General features: G+C 45.1%; 1 protein-coding gene across 15 annotated transcripts in view; it reads right to left on the bottom strand.

Moving 5' to 3' along the window:
* Positions 1 to 1,224: 1,224 nt before the first annotated feature.
* The window catches only part of LOC147251807 (partitioning defective 3 homolog B-like), a 268,899-nt gene continuing 251,489 nt past the window's right edge, over positions 1,225 to 18,634 (bottom strand). For 9 of the 15 annotated variants that reach the window (XM_086219749.1, XM_086219747.1, XM_086219751.1 and 6 more), the window contains 3 exons: positions 17,821 to 18,036; positions 17,093 to 17,200; positions 11,952 to 17,009 (listed from right to left, as the gene is read on the bottom strand). In XM_086219749.1, coding sequence (XP_086075875.1) covers positions 16,859 to 17,009; positions 17,093 to 17,200; positions 17,821 to 18,036 — 475 coding nt within the window. In that variant the 3' untranslated portion in view covers positions 11,952 to 16,858. The other 6 variants (XR_015118684.1, XR_015118686.1, XR_015118681.1 and 3 more) reach the window with 6 other exon arrangements.

Here is an 18,634-nt window from a genome sequence, read left to right on the forward strand (position 1 = left end):
AAGGAAAAACCTGGCCCAGCTATTGATACTCTCCGACTGTCACACACGGCTGGCTGAGCAGCTACAGGAAAGAGGAAATGAGAGGACGTTAAAGCGTGCGTTTAAGCGAGCGAGGGGCTGTGTTTGTGTGACTGTAGGCTGTATTTCCGTGTCAGTCCGTGAGGCAACACGGGTCAGCGAGCTGGTGTGTGAACAGTGAGTGTGTGTGTGTGTGTGTGAGCAATGGAGCGTTCACTCTTCAAGTGTTTGTGTCAGTCAGACAGAAACAGCTCAGGTAACTCTAGCAGGTGAAACAACCTGAGAGGAAGTGAAGCGTGAGGAGGAAACAGAGGGAGGGGACGAGAGTTAAGGCGGCGACCGCAGGAGGAGAACACGCGGAGTTGCCTCAGCTTTGTTTAGGAGACTTTTAGAAAAATTTGAGTCCAGCGGATCAAAACTCTTTCCTCTCCATTGACTAGATTCCCCAGAGGGCCCTGACACACACCTTGTGAAAGAATATGACACTTTTAGAGCCAAAAAAAATAATAATAAAAAAAAAAGCAAAGCAGACGCTCCAGAGGGAACAGATGGATGGCGCCCTGGTTCTCAAGGGGGCCTGTGGTGCTGCGCAAGGCCGAGGAAGAAGCACTGGAGTCGGGGAGGGGAGGCAGTCAGTTGCTATTGTGACACAACTGGAGAAGCCATTTGGAGGGTTTTTTTTGGGGGGGGGGGGGGGGGGGTCCATCAAATTAATACAGCAGGAAACTGCTGGTTGGAAAAAAAAAAGGATGGCTGAACTTTCAATAAAACATTTTATTCTTTATTTGTGTGAACGATGATTCATTGTTTTGTTTTGATGCTGAAAAATTGCTGCCTCGCCCCGTTTTCACTGAGCGTTTAATAAAAACCATCTGGAGGACCGAACAACCAGCCTCTCCAACCGTCCAACTCACGTCCTTCCTGTGCTGTACTGCTTCTTCTTTTTAGAGGAACTTTGTCCGGAGGGATAAGGAAGCCTTTTGCATTGTCAGCAATAATCAAGCACTCAAAATGAGATTCCAACTGCAAGTTTGAGGGGGAAAATAAAATAAAAAAATGCATACCTGAGTGGCAAAATGTCTTCTGTTTGAGACTTATTTGATTATTTGAGTCCCTTGCTTTCCTTAAAGAAAAATAAGAAGCAAACGTCTGAACTAGGAAGCCACAAGTTTTTTTGATCAAATATTTCATTCAAGACGCGAAGAGCAGAGAGGAGGAATGTGCTTTAAAAGTTCTGATTGGCTTCAAATCACTGAAGATGTTTTCGTCCTCGGGGTGAAGAGCGATGACGACGCCTGTGGGAGCCGCAGACCTTTGTCCTCTCTGCTGTTGTGAGTAGGAGCTTCTGCAGCAATCACCAGTTCTTTAAATTTAACCTTTTGACTTTCCATGCAAAGTTTGTGTAGGCGGGATGAATCCACACGGCTCAACATCTGAGGCTGGCACAGTCGTTGAGAGTGAGATGGAAGCGTTTTTACCTCTGTCCCAGAACCGCTCCCCACTCACAGAAACCCCGTAGGCGCCGGACTGGGACCGGATTACACCTGCAATCTTCTGAGTTCTGTCCTCAGCAAAAGGGCAAAAGAGGAGAGAAGACACAGCAAATTGAGAGTGACGAGGGGGACGTGAAAATAAAGATGGCCTGAAAGCCAAATAAAGAGAGAAAGAAAGCCTGAGAGACGAAAGGCTTCTTTGATAAATTGGTTTTGAATGAGCGGCGAGTGCTGAAGGGACCAGCGAAAACAAACTGGACTGCAGCATTTATTTACACTCCACTTCTCAATTAAGTCGAATAGGCCGCTTTAACGAGGCTGACATTTCAACAGCATAATGAGATGCGGAAAGCTAAGTGTCCCTTCTGCAGGACGGGAGGTAACTGCAGGTCTCACGGAACGCAGGCGCACACGCGTGTTCCGTACACGGATTCAGATGAGGAAGAACATGTGTTGAACGTCAGTTAGTGTAGTGCAGGCCCGCAGCGCCGCATCGCTCATCTCCTCCGTCTCTGCTGCTCCTCCGTGACAGTTTGTCTAAACAGAACAATCTGGAAAGCTTCGTCCAGCCCGGGAATGTTAACAGGCAGCGTGGTAACATTACACCTCAGGGAGTGTGTGAGCGTCCGTGAAGGTGTGGATGCAGCATATGGAGGGGAGACGGGAACAGAGCGTGAAGGCTCGTGTGTGTGTGTGTGTGTGTGTGTGTGTGGGGGTACATCTTTATAAGTTACTCATTTGAGTTATAAAACATCTGAATAAAGACAACCTTTCCAACTGTTTGTGCCACCATTATGAAAAAGAACAGAACGTCAGGTGGAGGATCAAAGCCTCTACTCTCAATTAAAAAAAAAGGGGAAAAAAAGCGTCCCTGCGAAGTGCAAATACATCAAGTCTTGAATTCGTGTCGGTTTCATCACAAACCGCCGTTTTCAGACAAAAAGCTGAGAAAAACACATAAAAGAAGTGATTTTTTTTTCCAAGCGTCAAGTTGAGTTGACGCTTGTATCAGTTCTTCTCGAGGGTTCTTTAGCTCGGTTCTTCGGTTCTGCGTCGCAGGTGTTCTGGAGAACCACATCATCCATCTGCCAGCAGCAGCAGCTTCCTGAGATTCTTGTTCACTCGTTTTTGGGCCTAAATGTGCCGCAAGGTGCACAGCAGTGCCTTCTATCACGGGACTGGGGGGAGGAGTTGGGGGGGGCGGACATTCAAGGCTTCCCCAAAGTGCAGTTTTCAGAATTTAACGGAAAAATAAAAAAAAAAAATCACGTTCACAACTTCTTTGAGCAGCAGCAACAAAAAGTTTGATGCATTTTTTTTTTTTTTTTAGCCTGTTGAGCGAGCAGCCGTTGCATTCAGGTGAACTTGTTCAAGCTCGTTCGTGGTCGCGACGGTTTTCATTCTTAGCTCAAGTCAGAGTTGGTAACGGATACGTAGCTTCTCCAGTTCTGCTGTTGTCGGTTTCCATTCACCTCCAGCTTATGCTGAGTGACACAGTGGGGGGGGGGGGGGGGGGGGGGGTATCTCACACATCACCAACAATTAGCTGTTAGTACTCAAAAGGGGAAAAAAGAAATAAAACTGGACTACAAGCTTCGTTACGTAGCATCAGATATTTCAGATTTTTGTTTCCACGCATCTACGTGGAAGTCAGCCATGTTGGTGAAGGCAGGACGCTCGACAAAGACTTCCTGTTCGTAGAATAAACCCTTCTGGCCTCTTTAATGCAAGCGTTTGAACATTTTCAATTGTGTATCTAAGTACCAAACCACTCTTGTCTTGTACGTGTGTGTGTGTGTGTGTGTGTGTGTGGAATGCGGCTCACAGGGAAACTCCCCGACTTGTAATGTTTTAAACAGCTAATAAACTCACATGGATGAAAGGATGAAACTCTATCCGCTCCAGGTGAAAACCATTTCTCACGCTTTCGTGATTTGATGTGCAGATTTTTCCATGTCAGTGTGTGTGTGTGTGTGTGTGTGTGTCTCAATTCACGCTTGTTTTTGCACCTCTGTTCAAATATATACACACGTGCTGTTTATGTGTCTTTTGGTGTAAAATGTTTGCATCAAGGTGTCTGTATAAAAGCTCAAATCTCAGAGGGTCTGGGTGAGAATGGAGGGTGTGTGTGTGTGTATGTGTGTGTGTGTGTTCTGATGCAACACGCAGCTGATCTGTTGAAACAATCCATTAAATACACATCAGCATTCTTTCCCCCAAAATTTAAGAGGCATTGAAAAATAAGCTACTATGATTGCACATGTGGTGAAGTTTCTCTCGTCCATACAACAGCCAGGAGCGAGAGGCCAGCAGGATAAACTCATGTTGGTTCATACGGAGTTTTGAAGGTCCTCAAACTGGGGTCCGGGGACCACCAGGGACCCTTGAGAGTCCAGTGGGTTCCCAGCTAAATCTGTATTTCCTGGACATTTTCTAGGAACTTTTTCTGAGGTGTATCGCTAAATTTCATCTGTTTTTTTTTTTTAATTAAAAAAAAATTCTATTCAGTTTGTTAGCATTTTTTTTTTTGGGGGTAACTCAAAGAAATTGGTGAAAAGATGGATCAACTACAAGAATTGTTACAAAAACAACCAGGCCCCCCGAAAACTTAATCAAACAGAATCAGTTACAAAAACAAAAAGCCGGACCTGAAATGTGACTTCCTAAATGATTTATGAACCAACAGAAAGCCCTCGACTAGACAACGAGCAAAAATGGAATTAAATCAAACTGTTTGTTCTGTTTGCATCAACCGGATCTCCGCTTTGCTGTGAAGACGGCAATGAAAACAGCAGCAAACAAACGGTTTCGAACTTCAGCGAAAGTGTATTTGTTCTACATTCATTTATATTTCAGGGAACCAGATGCTTGTGAGAAGTATCTGAGTGACTGTTCTCAACGCGGGGGTCAAGAACACACTGAGAACCTCTGTCACAGCAACCCTGGTGAAATGAAGAATGTGCAGAAATACAGACTTACGTAAGAGTTTATCGACACACTCAAGGTACCTCGCCATTTACTTTAAATGGGAAAAAAATGCGTTGTCTGCAGGAATGACTCAGTGATTATGACTCATCGCTGGGGGTTTGTGATTCAATATTCAATTTTTTTTTAATGTTCTGACGGCCGATCTCTGAGCCGGTGGTTTATTCCGACAGGTTTCCCTGAACTGAGAGGAAGGAGGGCAGAGGAATGAGTGACACGTGTAGGAGACGGAGCTGCTGTTGGCGGCCCTGTCAGGCTTGTTTATGTTCCACCATCTCTTGCTGTCTGGACTTTGTCGTGTGTGTGTGTGTGTGTGTAAATGCATGTCAAAGTGTTGGTGACGCGAGTGTGTGTGTGTGTGTGTGTGTGTGTGTGTGAGAGCTTTAACAAATCTTCGCCAGTCCTTCCTCCGTCCACGCAGACATCATCTTGCATACTTCACACGTTACACGTGTCCCGCCGCGGCTCGAAACTTTTGTCGCATTAAAACTCATTCAAGTGAATAATGAATCAACACAAGAGAGATTAAAATGAAACGACGCACAATAATATCAAACTTTTGCTTATTTGCATTTCAGAACCGGCTCACAAAGCAAAGCTCCGATGGATGCTGCATTCTGGAAAATTAATTAAGAAGTCCCTGTCGACGATAAACATGTTTCTCAGTATCATCAGGCCTCTTTAATGCTTCTTGTAAATCTGCCGCTCTTAATACTCCTGAAGCTCTAGTGTGTAAAAAGTTGGGGACAAGGAGAGAGTGTGTGTGTGTGTGTGTGTGTGTGTGTGCTTGAGTACTGATGAATATTTTTAAGAAGCTTCCTGGAGTCAAATCAATTTCAAATGCTTCTGGGCTCAATGGATTAGTTCCATATCAGTTCCCACGAGGGAAAGTTGCGTCCGGTGCCAGAGGACTTGCGCGGTGGCGCTCAGCAGACGTGGCTTGGCACCGGTGATGAGGCTTTGTCACCGCTTTTATCCAAATTCATCAAAAAGTCTCGTCAAACACAGCACAGCCTCCCTTGATGGACGGACACGGCGACGGTCAACAAATCGAGATCCCAGTTCCGAGCAAACTCTGATCTTTTCTCTGGAACTTTGTTCTTCTTTGTTCTACTGTTTTAATAATAAAAACGAATCCCCAGCACTTCACTTATTTGCTCCGTACGTCGGTTGCATGTAAATACATGAGGAGAAGAAGAATGATGTGAAGGTAAAAATTATTTAAAAAAATGACACTGGCAATCATGCTCACGCTGGTTTCTTCTCTGTGAGGTAAAACCGTGAATTATCTTCTTTCTTTTAGCAAAGGTGCCATTATCACAAAAGTGTGTGTGAGTGAGTGTGTGTGTGTGTGTCAACTAATCTGATAAGCAGCAAAAACCCCCAATGTGCCGTTTCCCGTAACCTCCGAGAGACAGAAACAGAACTTGCTTGATTTATAATTGATTTTACCAAATAATATTTACTAATCGATTCATTGACTAAATGTCTTCCTGCTTCATTCCGTCCGAGCCATTTCATTCCTCACATGCACGCACACACACACACACACACACACACACACACACACACACACACACCACAGCCAGCCTGTTAAAGTCTCGTTTGGTGTGGCCCAGCACTACTTTCTCCCTCCAGTATCCTTCCACCGATGCCATGATAATTGCTTAGCCGTGATTTCCGGCATGAACTCATCAATATTCATCTGGCGTGTGTTAACATCACAACTGGCGTGAGCGAACTGAAATGAAGACGTAGTCGTCGTCGTAGGAAAACTACTAGCAGCAGCTGTTCAGGTCGAGTTAGTTCACGACCCGTTTACTCAACATCTTCACCGCTGACAGCGTAACAAATGAGGACCTTACATGTGCTCCTTCTCTCCTTAATGGAGCTGTCCACCTCTCTCTCTCTCTCACTCCTTTTACGCTATCAGACCTTCAACTTGTTCATTTTTCCAGTTACTTGCAATAACCCTTAAAGGACACACAGATATATGAAATACTACAAGATAATGTGATACTACCCCTGCCACTGAAAGTATTTTCTTTCCAACATTGAAATGGTTTGTTCCGTCAGGGTCTCCTACTACCCTGAGTCACTGCCACACTTCTGAGGTCGTGTTTAAAAAAAAAAAAAAAAAAAAGGCAAGCGGGGAGAAAATGTGGGCCACCAGAAAAACATGCGCTAACACAGCTAGTGAGGTCAGAGGAGGTGGCGAACTCTCAAATGAAGGAGAAGCCCACGCTACCATGCCATTCAGCACAATTTCTTCTCACAGAAAAACTCTCCTGGCGGTACCAATGACACGGCAGCAACAGGAAACAGTGTAAAACGATGCCGTCACGGCGGACAGAGGATCCCTGGTTCAGTGGTCCCACTCTCTGCAGGTGGAGGGTCATGCTTATTTGCAGTTTAGAACAACAGCCTCCTCAAACGATATTCACTGATGGAAAAGTTGTGTTTCATGATGTGTCCACAGAGTTGAGGTCACGCTGACCCAACATTCCTGATATTAAGACAGAAACGTATCGGACAATTCCACCAAAACTCAGTCTTTGGTCCTTACATGCAGAGAAGCTCGTGTAGCTAGTCAGCTAGGCTAGTGCTGAGCTAATTTCTTCACATCATCACATTTGTCTAGTTGAAGGAAAGCCAGCCCATTCCATCCTCTGTGTGACACAAAGGGGCGGTGCTGCCACATCCGTTGTTTTTTTTTCTTCTTCCCTTCTTCTTCTTTGTTCTCTTTTCCTGTTGTGAGCACGGGACTGCTAGCATCACACCGGCACGCTCGGCTAACTGACACACCGTGACCCGCCTCTGCCGTTGACGGGTCAGGATCACACTTGAAGAGATGCCAGTTATCAGCTGAGGGGGGACAAGAACTCACGGTCATGGCGACACTGTGGAAGACAAAAAAAAGAAGAAGAAGAAGAAGAAGAAGAAGAAGAAGAAACAGCAGGACTTGAGCCAGTTTTCTGCAGCAAGGTTCGGTGTTTTGAGGTTCAGCCGTCTGCCTGCCTCCCGGTGCCCGATTTCTCGTTTCTTTTAACAGCAGTGTCCATCCAGACGTGACACTGATGAACCGCGGAATCCGTGTGCCCGCCCACTTATTTACATTGTTTCTGTGGTGCTGCCATGTAGTTCTAACATGTTACATGCCACCAACACGTTAGACAGTGTCAAAGGTCACAGCCACGTCTGGTTCTGTACTTTCTGCGTGATTGTTCGGCAACTAATGTGGAACAAAACGTTAATAAACTCCATCAGAATAAGTTTGTACTAAATCATTAATGTATGCCATCATCATCTACACACACACACATACACACACACAGACACACACGGACTCCGGGAACAAACCCAATTGGCCATGGAGAAAACAACAGCTAATCCTCATCCTGTTGCACTCTTTATCCTTTTAAACTCTTTTATCCATGTTTAACGCTCCCTTTCATCCTGCGCTCGCTCTCCAAATTTTTTGGGGACAACAATCTTTTCACACACCGGTCACGTGACCCAAATAGATGCCAGATATAACACAGGTCACCCAAGAGTCTCCAAAGTCACAAGTTTCAACTGCTAATCGTCAGCTTGGAAATGCATTTGTGTGGAGGAAAAGTCACATGACGATGAAGAAGCTGATGCTGCCACAGACGGACAGAGTAGCGTGTGTGACATTTGGTGGGCTCTGACCCGATTAAGCCCTCCCTCACCCCCTTCCTGCTCCATCCAACCATCCAGAGGATCAAACCGACTTTGGGAGAGAGTCTGTCCACAGCTTCTCTCTCTGCCAGCTCATGGCTCTTATTTGTGAGATGATCATCATCTTGTGAGTTTTGTAGCCGTAGACGGACCCACCATCTGGAGTACTGGCGTGACGGCTCCCGGGTCTGTTCCAGCACGCAGGTTCAACACTGAACCTAGACCACAGACCAGGCTGGAGCGGCTCCGTAAAGGCCCGCTTTGGAGGTTTCAGTGGTCCTCAGACGGGTAAGGGAGTCTTAAAAATAATGTAAAACTAGAGAAGGAAATCCTCCACAAAACCTGTGAAAGGAAAAGTGATCTTTGTGATTGGAGTTGTTTTCCTTTGAGTTTTTCCAAATGTAACACAGACGTCCACTGAGATTGAAGGATGGATCGGAAAAGTTGCGTTGGTCAAAGGTCAGCCTCACACGCCATGACCCACCATAGAAGCCTTCGCTCTGGTTTTAAAACATTGATCCATTAGGTTGCAGTGGATCATAATCCTGCAGTTTCCATCCATCCATTTTCTACCTCTTATCCTGTTAAGGGTCACGGGGGGGGGAGCCTATCCCAGCAGCCTTCAGGTGAGAGGCGGGGTTCACCCTGGACGGGTCACCAGTCCATGGCAGGGCCAACACATATAGACAGACAACCACTGGCTCTCCCAGCCACGCCTACGGTCAATTTAGAGTCTGGATTAACCTGGTCCCCTCTTGATGTCTTTGGACTGTGGAGGAAGCTGGAGTACCAGAGAGAACCCAGCAGGAACAGGGAGAACATGGAGACTCACACAGGAAGACAGCCGGGGCTCCAACCCGGAACCTTCTTGCTGCGAAGCCACAGTGCTGACCACTGCTCCACAGTGCCGCCCTGCCAACAGTTTTTGCAAAATGAAAGCTAGCAAACACAACCAGGATGATAATAATTATGTGTATTATGGGTGGTGGCACTGTTGGGTCTCCTCATTGGAGTTAAATATCCTGACTGATTGAGATCCTTTAGGTCCCCCTTCAGTCCAACCTGCGTTCTTCTTCCTGCTCCAACTGTTGAGTCTTTGCGCGTCTCGTGTAGAACGATGGATGCGCCTGGTTTTTGTCTGTTTAAATCTGACCGTTCGCCTCCGCCGCTCACAAACGTCTCCCCCCCCGAGTGGATCGATGCAAACACACTCACCTCTCCAGCCTCCAGCAGAAGAGAGAGAATGCTGTGTGTGTGTGTGTGTGTGTGTGTAGGACAGGAAAGAGGGAAGCAGCTGCCTCTGAGTTTACACGAGTTATTACAGTGCACAGGGGACAGAGGAAATGTCATTTTACATACAAACACTTGTGTTGGATGTGGTCAGTGTCCTTAATAAACTGTCCATGACCCTGTCAGTATGTGAATCGCACAACTGACAGACAGACACACACACTCACAGGAATTTCCTGTAATCAACACTTCCACTCACCCAGAGTTGTGCACTGACACTCGGAGGGTGTATGTCTGAGGCTGAAGGGGAGGACAGGCGGCTTGTTGGAGGTGAGTTGGTTCATCGCTTGGTTTTCTGCCATGAAATATAAAATCAAAGATGCTTGGAGTTGCACAGAGCTCTTTTCACTGTGACGGAGAACGTGCGGAAGAGAGTCACAGGAAATGACGCGGCAGTGATGCTTGTAATGTCACACAGATTCACGGAGGCTGGATGGGGGGGCGGAGGAGTCCGGAGTGCTGAAGCAAGGCGGCGCTTCGTCCTCACAGTCTTGATTTTCACTCTGCAGACAAACTTTTTTTTTGTTTGTTTTGTTCCGTACGTGACGTTGAGGTGACTTGAGAACTACAACGTTCTACATGATAGGTGTTTACTCCTCAGGAGTGGTCCATGCTTGAGCCCCTAGAGGTCATGTGACTGAGGTGTTCCACCTGTGATTGAGTAGAATCATATCACTTCATCAGGGTTAGAAGTTAAAAGTGGTAAAAGCATTTCATTTAAAGCGCGGTTAAGTACAACTACAAAGTCGCCCAAAAACGAAAATGTCAAGTAAAGTACCTTGACTTTGTACTTCAGTAAGACTAATTTTTCTTCCACCTTTGAACGCAACAGAGGCGTAACGATGGACGAGTAGTTATTCAAGCCAACCAAGTAATCCAAGCAAAAAAAAAAAAAAAAAAAAAAAAGCTGTGACAATTTTCAAAAATATTTAATGGAATATTTCAAATTTCTTCACATAAAGAGCTGTAAAGTGTAGTTAAACCTAATGATTTGAAAGGAATCTGACAACTTGAGCCGCATCACGAGTTTCTGCTGGTGATTCTGCTGGTGTAAAAGTTCTGGAGGCAACAAACATAATTATAGTAATAAACAACACAATTAAAATGGATTGGCTTATGGCTTGAGGGTGTGTGTGTGTGTGTCAAATAAAGACAAACTCCAGATGTGATGTGTGTGTGTGTGTGTGTGCGTGCATGTGTGTGAGACCAGCTTGAGAGAGAGATGGACAGCCCGTGTATGCATGAAGAACAGAAGTCAAAGGAACAACAAGCAGGCTGTTAGGCTACTAATAATAGCTACAAGTGAACAAAAACCTCGCCAAGTACACACACACACACACACACACACACACACAGACACACACACACAGACACACACACACAGACACACACACACACGCGTCTGCAAACTGGCAGCCAGTCATCATAGGAAATCCTAATTACAACAGCTTCCAATACTTATTAAACTCCTAATAATAACTGCTAATAATTACGGCGTGCCACAGCTCGCCGGGGAGGGAGGCTGGAGCGATTACACAGCCAAAAATTCAGTCCGTCAACGACTGTTTCATACCGTCAATCACCCTGTTTGACACTCGAACACTCAACTCTGGGGTGCTACTGCATGTGTGTGTGTGTGTGAGAGAGAGAGAGAGAGAAAGTGGATGATGGTCGAGAGAGGAACTCCTCAGGTTCCGAGAGGTGTTCAGATTCATGGACGTTCGTGTGTCATTCATGACTGGACAAATATTTAGCAATGTTTTCATATCAACGAGCATTTCTGAATCCTACATTTCATATGAAAAATGAAAGATTTATTTCCGTCAAAAGCTTCCATGTCATGTGACCAAGGGACTCCAAATCAGTATCAGATACTAGTACCAACCGGTAAAACGACACACCTTTTTTAGTGCAAGTGAATTAAGCGCAAAATTCATTTGATAAATTGTATTAAATGCAGAACTGCAACATTCAGCCCCCCCCCCCCCATGGCCTCCGTGTCATGTGACCCACAATCAAGACTCCAAATCAGTACCGGCTAATAGTGCAAGACCAGGAATTTGGACATGCCTCTTTTATTGTATTTCACTGGCTCCTATATTTTATATGAATGTATTATGTCAGAAACGCATTTGTTTTTTTGGTCAATAGTTTCAATATCATGTGACCTCGGGACTCCCGATCTTTTGTTCATCGGTAAATTCATCGCTGTGGCTTCAGTCTCACTTTCCTGCTTCACCTGTGGTTTGGTCTCGGCCTGGTTACAACTCATTCCATTCACAGCGAGTACTTCTGTCTCTCAACCCGCCTGAAAACTAAAAACCTGATGTCGTTGCGGGACGAGCGGTCATTCAAAAGCAGGCGGAGCTCCGGCCCCGTTCATTCACCGTCAGCGAAGAGAGTCCGAAGTCCACTCCACGTAATCTCTCGCACTAATAGAAGTTCTGAAAATGCACCAACACAAACACCGGGACTTTAATTAACCACTATAATCTGAATACTGAATGTGAACACACACACAGACACACACGGCAATTTGTGGTCCCACATTGAGCACAAAATGAACCTTGGCAGTAACTCAGGAAAATTTAATTACTTACTCTCCCTCTACCCATTGGTCGAGAGGTCTGGGATATGCTAATTAAGCCTTGACTGATAAAACATTCCCCTGGCCTCTCCGTCTCATTACTGGCCCGCTAACGTCTGTGACTGCGGCCCAACTCCTGCACCTTTACTGTCTGATAAATAGCAAAGCACCTGAAACCACATGCTGCCACTAAACGCTTATTAAACCGAGGGACACGACCTGCCGCTGCCATGGCAATAAGCCAAGAAAACCTCAAAAAAAAAAAAAAAGAAAGAAAAGAAAAGAAAAAAACTTTAGGCTGCAATCAGAGTACCTTATCTTCTTTTTTTTTCTAATTGATAATTAGTATTGCATTAATTTGGGGCCAACATCTATGTCTTATCACAAAGGTACAATTTATCAGCTTCTTAAATGATGGAGTAAATTAGGTTGGCAATGTTAATGATTCACCTTGCAGAGTATGGAAGACTTGAGGGAAATAATTTCTCCTGACTCATATTTAATTAACCTCGGCAGATGTGCGGAGCATGTACAGCAGCTTAAAAAAGAGAGCACCTTTAATTATGACATCTCGGTGTGGCTGGAGTTGTTTTGCTTTGTTTTTTTTAATGTAAAAATGTTATATACATGAATATAAAATGCAGAAGAACAGTAATAGAAATCACCAATATTATTGTTACAACATGATAAAAAATAATATTCGTTTTTTGGATTTTTCATTTCGAATACAAGATGTTTGAGACAATAGTTATACAGGGAGGTTATGAAGTGGGTTCCTTCAGGACCGAGTCTCCCAGTAGGAGACTGGTATGTACCTTCAGCATGTGCAGTTCATGCACTGCCATAAACCGGAGAGCCCCACACGCAGACTCTGACACGGATGTCCAACCTTGCCCCACCCATTCCTGGGAATGTTTTTTTTTTGTTTTTTGTGAATGGTATTTGTGGGAACCGCATCAATCAGATGGAAAGGCGCTTGATCGACTCCGACGTGCTTGTGCTGCGTACCTCTTTGTCGTAGCATGGCAACGACCACAGTCCGGAAAAGACAAGAAGGAAATCTGTGGCTGCCCTCAACTCAACCTCCACACCATAACAAGAGACGTATCAAAGTAAACGCTTGAGAATAGCAACATACACGAGAATCGGACGAGTACAAATAAAGCAAGCATTCGCGCCTCGGCACACAGCATTCAGGTGTCACTCAATGAACATTTGTTGACTCAATAGATCAGTTTTCAACACATTCTTCCACCGGTCGTAAAAACTACGTTTAAAACGTTAATCTCTCTGCATACCAGACGAGGGGTATTTACATTTTATTCTCTGCTCCAACGCTCTGGCCTGAATCAGCTGATGGATGTGGAACGCTTCCCTCCTCCAGATTGTTTTCGCGACCTAAAAAAAAAAAAATCCAGAAATGCCTCGGGTGTGTCAGCGGCCCGGTGATGGACATGTCACATATCTACAACCGTGTTTACCACACAGGCCGCCGCACGCCGCAGTGGCAAGAGTCAGAGTGACTCACGGTGCTGTTTTGTACCACGATTCTGCAAGATAGTTAATGGATGACACGCCGCCACCATCTCTGGAGGAAAAACACTCCAGAAAAGGAGAGAATTTACTTTTTTCTCCTGCATCCATCAAAGTAGACACTTGGGAAGTTTGTGTGTTCGTTTGGTCGGCGGATTTCTGATCAAATTGAAATCAAACGTATTGATCTGCGATGGCGTGCGACTGATTCACAAGCAAACAACCGGCATCAAGGAGGGAAACCCGGCAGCATTCCATCCGCTAAAAAGGCCTCGAAAGAAGGTCTTTCCCCTTCATTGACCCGTTCTTGCCATCTCTCTCCTGTCTATCCATCCATTGCTTCAATCCTTCCTTATCAACCCTCTCAACATCCTTTGCTTTCCTTCCTCGACTCTCCAATCTGTAACTTTCCCCCTTTCCACTTTCTTTTCAACACAATCTCGTCTCAACCCATCGTCCTTCCTTTCTTTCGCTTTCCAATCAAAAGTTTTCAACAGTAAAACAGTGAACAAATGAAATTTACAGTTTTTGTTGTTGTTGTTGCACGGCCTCAGTCAAATTAATCTCAACACATATCTGGGTGGGTTTATAGCCGTGGTGTTAGTAACTCACCAATTCCTGAAATGTGGTTATAGGTTTCACCCCCGTTAACAACACCGCTGGGCTTCGTGGATGGAGAGAAACACAGAGACGTCACGATGGACTTGAGCTCTGGGTTACACTTAACTGGCGGTTTAGTAAGTGGCTAAATGGATATACGTGGCGCTGTAGTACCGACAAGAGTATACTCTCCAGCTCCATTCCCGTTTCAACACACCTCGTGTGCACTTCAACACCCGGTGACGCCCACACCGCCGGGTCACACACACGTGACCCTTCACATCCAAACTCCTGTACGTGGCAGACGAGAGGCTGAAAAGCCTTCTGCTCCAACACATGCAGCCTCCAAATTGTACAAACTGATATGTGATAAAGACAAAAAAAAAAAAAAGCCCATTGTGGTGATTACATTAAAATATACAAATCTAAAACACTTTCCAGCAATTTTTGTGTTTTTTTTTTGTGGTTATTTCCAGGCACTATTCTCACATATCTGCTTGTTTACAAGTTTACACGCTGTCTGAGCGTTGCAGGTCAGTCCCGGTGGAGCCGGTTCCTGAAGGTTCACAGGTTGATATTAACGTTACAATGAAACACGTACAAAGTGGTTGACGCTTCATGTTTACAGCAGCGGATTCTGTGGCATTTCATGTGTTATTAATTGAGAGAAGACCCTCTTCAAATATCAGGAAAAAAAAAAACCCTCTTATCATGCAGTGATTAATCCATAAACACAGGCTGACGTCACTTTTTTCACTGAAGTGGAAAAGTTTTCATACATTCAAGTAGATGCTTCAAGTACTTTAGAGTACAAAATATATGTTGTGTTCTGAGATGAAAATAAACTCTTTAAAAACTGGGATTCGGGACTTCTAGAGCATCTTGATCCAAATGCTACTTGAATCTGTTGGTAGGTACGAAAAGGGCCTTACGGGAGACAAGAGAACATGAAGGCACATACGGTGTGGATGTCGTGGTCTGATGTGACAGATATTGTGGGGTGTAGTGGTGTTTTCCCTGATGCATTCAAAGATTTTTGGACATTAGGCTCATGAGGGCGGTTTGACTGATTACAGTGAAGGTCATAATCACAAATTAGGTGACTACTGAGGTCACGATGAACCGACTTCGAAAACAGCGCGTTTGATTCGTGCTCGTTCCTCGTTTGAATTCCCTCCGAGCAGCATCGCCGGTTTTACCATCATGAAAAGGGGAACGGAACGCAACACAATCATCATTTTATATCACTTATCTTGTTCATCCATTGGAAGAAAAAATTATAATTGAAAATAACACAAGATAGATTTCTCAGCCCTTGGAAGATAAGATAATCCTAAAAGAGGAATCTGTTCTTAGTCCATTTAATGCTCACCAGCTTTCTGTCAGTCTTTCGGTTAAATATCACAACAGGAAAAACCTCATTGTCTTCTGATCCGTGGCAGAGGTCAGCTAAGGACATGTTACAGAAACTGATTTAAAGCAGCTGCTACGATTTGTCTTACCGTGTCCCCCCTTCAGGCATAAAAGCGGTACTGTACAATCAAGTCTCGTGAACTTCTAGCAAACAGAGGGTATGTTGTAAACAAGGGAAAGTGCATCAAGCGTGTTTTCATCAACTGGTCTGGAGCGAATCATGTCGGATGCATTTTACCTTCAGAGGACTTCTGTAACGCAGGAGAAGAGCCGTCTGTCAGCAACTACCTTCACCGGGACTAGTTACAGCTGCTCTCAAGTACCAGTTAGCACTGCACACGTTGCTACTGTCTGAGGACCAAGACAAGATTTGAGAATATCTGTTAAGGTGACTCAGCCAATCGCATTAGTTAAACGTTCCTTATTTCACAACCTACTGTTAAAGGGGTTCCAGCTCATGTTCTCAGGGCAAAAAAACACCTCGAGGGAGCGTTCAAAACTGAGGGACTTTCTTTGAATTCTGCAATTTCCATCAACCTTCTGCAATGCGATATTGGATGGAAATCTGTACCAGATCCAACAGAGGTCCTTCCAACACTTGAAGTATTTCATGTCAGCGTCAGTCCGTTGGTTTTTTTGGAGCAAAAGCATGTCACACATTTCATCTGCATAGATATAAATTTGTTGAGATATTTCAGTCTTGACCAAAAGCGTTGGGCAAACCTCCGCGCTACCATCAGCGACTCAAACCTGGCGATGAAAGGTTTTATCTCGTAACGCCGGGGCCTCAGAACCACCATCGTGACCGGACATCATGTTTGAGAGAGTGAAGGTTTTGATCTTCTGGCTGGACCGACAGCACCGAGACCACTGAGGGAAACCAGACCGCGGCGCTCCGTGTCTGCCTTTGTTGGCTTAATTTAAATGGATCCAATTACCCTTTTGTTTTTTGGAGAGACCTAATCAGAGTGCATTGAAAAGTATAAACCCTGCTAATTTCATACTTCAGTAAGCCAACTGAGACTATTTCAATGACTTCAAACAACAAGGTATTATGCAGAACGCCAGCCACTCTACAATTAACCTCCTTTACCTTGCTTGTCTGTGTATTAGCATATACTTCAAACAGCAGAAATGCTTGAAAGTGATGGTGATTTGAATCACACCATCACGAGCAGAGCTGCACAACAGGAAATAGTTGGTATTCTGCTGATTTTCATCTCTGGAACGGATTTATCTACACAGCTGCAGTCATGGCATTCTTCTGTCTTGGGTTGGTTTGGTGTTGCTGCTGCTGCTGCTGCTGCTGCTGCTGCTGCTGCTGCTGCTGTCGTCTTCCTCCCTCTCCAGTATAGCCATACTGGTCTGGACTGGGCTCCATCAGGTGCCTGAAAGAAAAAAAAATACTGTTATTATGAAATCTTTTGGGAGGGAGGACATTAGACCTTCCTCATCTACAAGCTGAACCTACCTGTACCCTCCTCCAGCTGCACGGGTCATGGTGTCGTACCGTAGTCCACGCAGTGGTGGGGTAGGGGAGGGGGGCACGTCCTGCCGCATGGGGCCCCTCTGCTGGGAGCTAGGAACACCAAACAAGCTGTGTTGAGGTCAGGTTAGCCAACTAGTGTGCTATTATGGGAATAGCTTGGTCTAAACTGATGGAGCGGTAGTTTTTCTATTATTGTACTGCTGCTTTCAGATTTATCTTCTGCCCGGCGACAAGTACTCAGGTTTAAGATTTATGGTGCGTATGGTTCCTGACAAATAAACTAAACTCTGAATTTCCCCTTTGGGGGTTAGTAAAGCACCTACCTACCTGATCACATCATGTAAAAGGAAGCAGTAGCAACAGAATGGAGGTGTCATGGCTGAGACCGGTCCATAATTAGTCCATTTATTTAGAACGCTAATCAAGGAGCTCAGAGGCACTTTACATGAGTTAGAATTATAATTAAAACAAAGGCTGAAAAATGAGCAGAGAAATGCACCATAAATGAATTATTCACTAATTCAAGAGAGGAGGTGAGTGGACCAGCAGTTTCTGGCCTCTGTGTTGTGGCCTCATGTGCTATAAAGCAACTGTGGCTCTGTTCTTTATCCTCTCACACCGCTAGAAGTTCTCCTGAAGGAGCGTGAAGGCTGAGAGTTCACACACACTCAACACCGGTGGCTATCAATCCTGAATCTGAATCTAATCACCTCGCATGAGGGTAATACCCAGGCTCGACTCCCCGAGGGTCCCCTGGACGTGAGTATGGCTGGCTGGGGGGGTAGCTGGAGAATGACGGCGCAGTCTGGGAGTTTGGGTTAGGGTAGGACGGGGCCTTGGGGTATCCTTGAGGTGCCTGGGGAGCTGCGGCGTAATGGCCTGACCAGGGATGCATGGGGTACTCAGCTGGATCCAACGGACCTCGTCTGGAAAGGAGAGCAGGACAATGTTGAGACAGACAGTCTTAACTGGCCGTTCCACCAGCGAGGCTCCTGCAGGCGTGAACAGGTTCATATGAAGACCCTTGAGGAGCACTGAATCTGATGTGTTACTCCTCCCTGCACGCTTTCTACGTGGATCCAGGACTCAGAAAACAACGGCTAAACAGTTTCATGAAAACGACGGTGGTGCTTTAAGACCGATTTCTAATTAATCTGGGTTAGGGTTATAAATGTTATTGTCAACTGATTCATCTCCAAATGAACTGTTGGGGGGTTTATGACCCGTCAAACTCATATTTAAGACCAAAGCACATGTTCCAGATCTGATTCAAAACCTGGTTTGAACCCTGTAAACAACAACAAAATAAATAAAGTTTCATCATGAACTGCAAAGAATGTGAAAGGTTCATTCATCTTAATAAGAGAACATCAACAAATTCTAATGCTGCGCTTGCTGCCGCTACATTTCTCAGTTGACTAAATGGCTGAAATATTCATGAGAAGCTGCTAAAAACTATTTGTTTAGGACTGTGGGTGAGGAGAGTAACAGAGGGAGAAAGACGCACGCAACAGTCTTCCCCAG

The sequence above is a fragment of the Aulostomus chinensis genome, chromosome 12 (genome assembly GCF_037954235.1).
Source record: "Aulostomus chinensis isolate RoL2024-O1b breed Wild chromosome 12, RoL_Achi_v1.0, whole genome shotgun sequence".
Classification (NCBI taxonomy): Eukaryota; Metazoa; Chordata; class Actinopteri; order Syngnathiformes; family Aulostomidae; genus Aulostomus; species Aulostomus chinensis.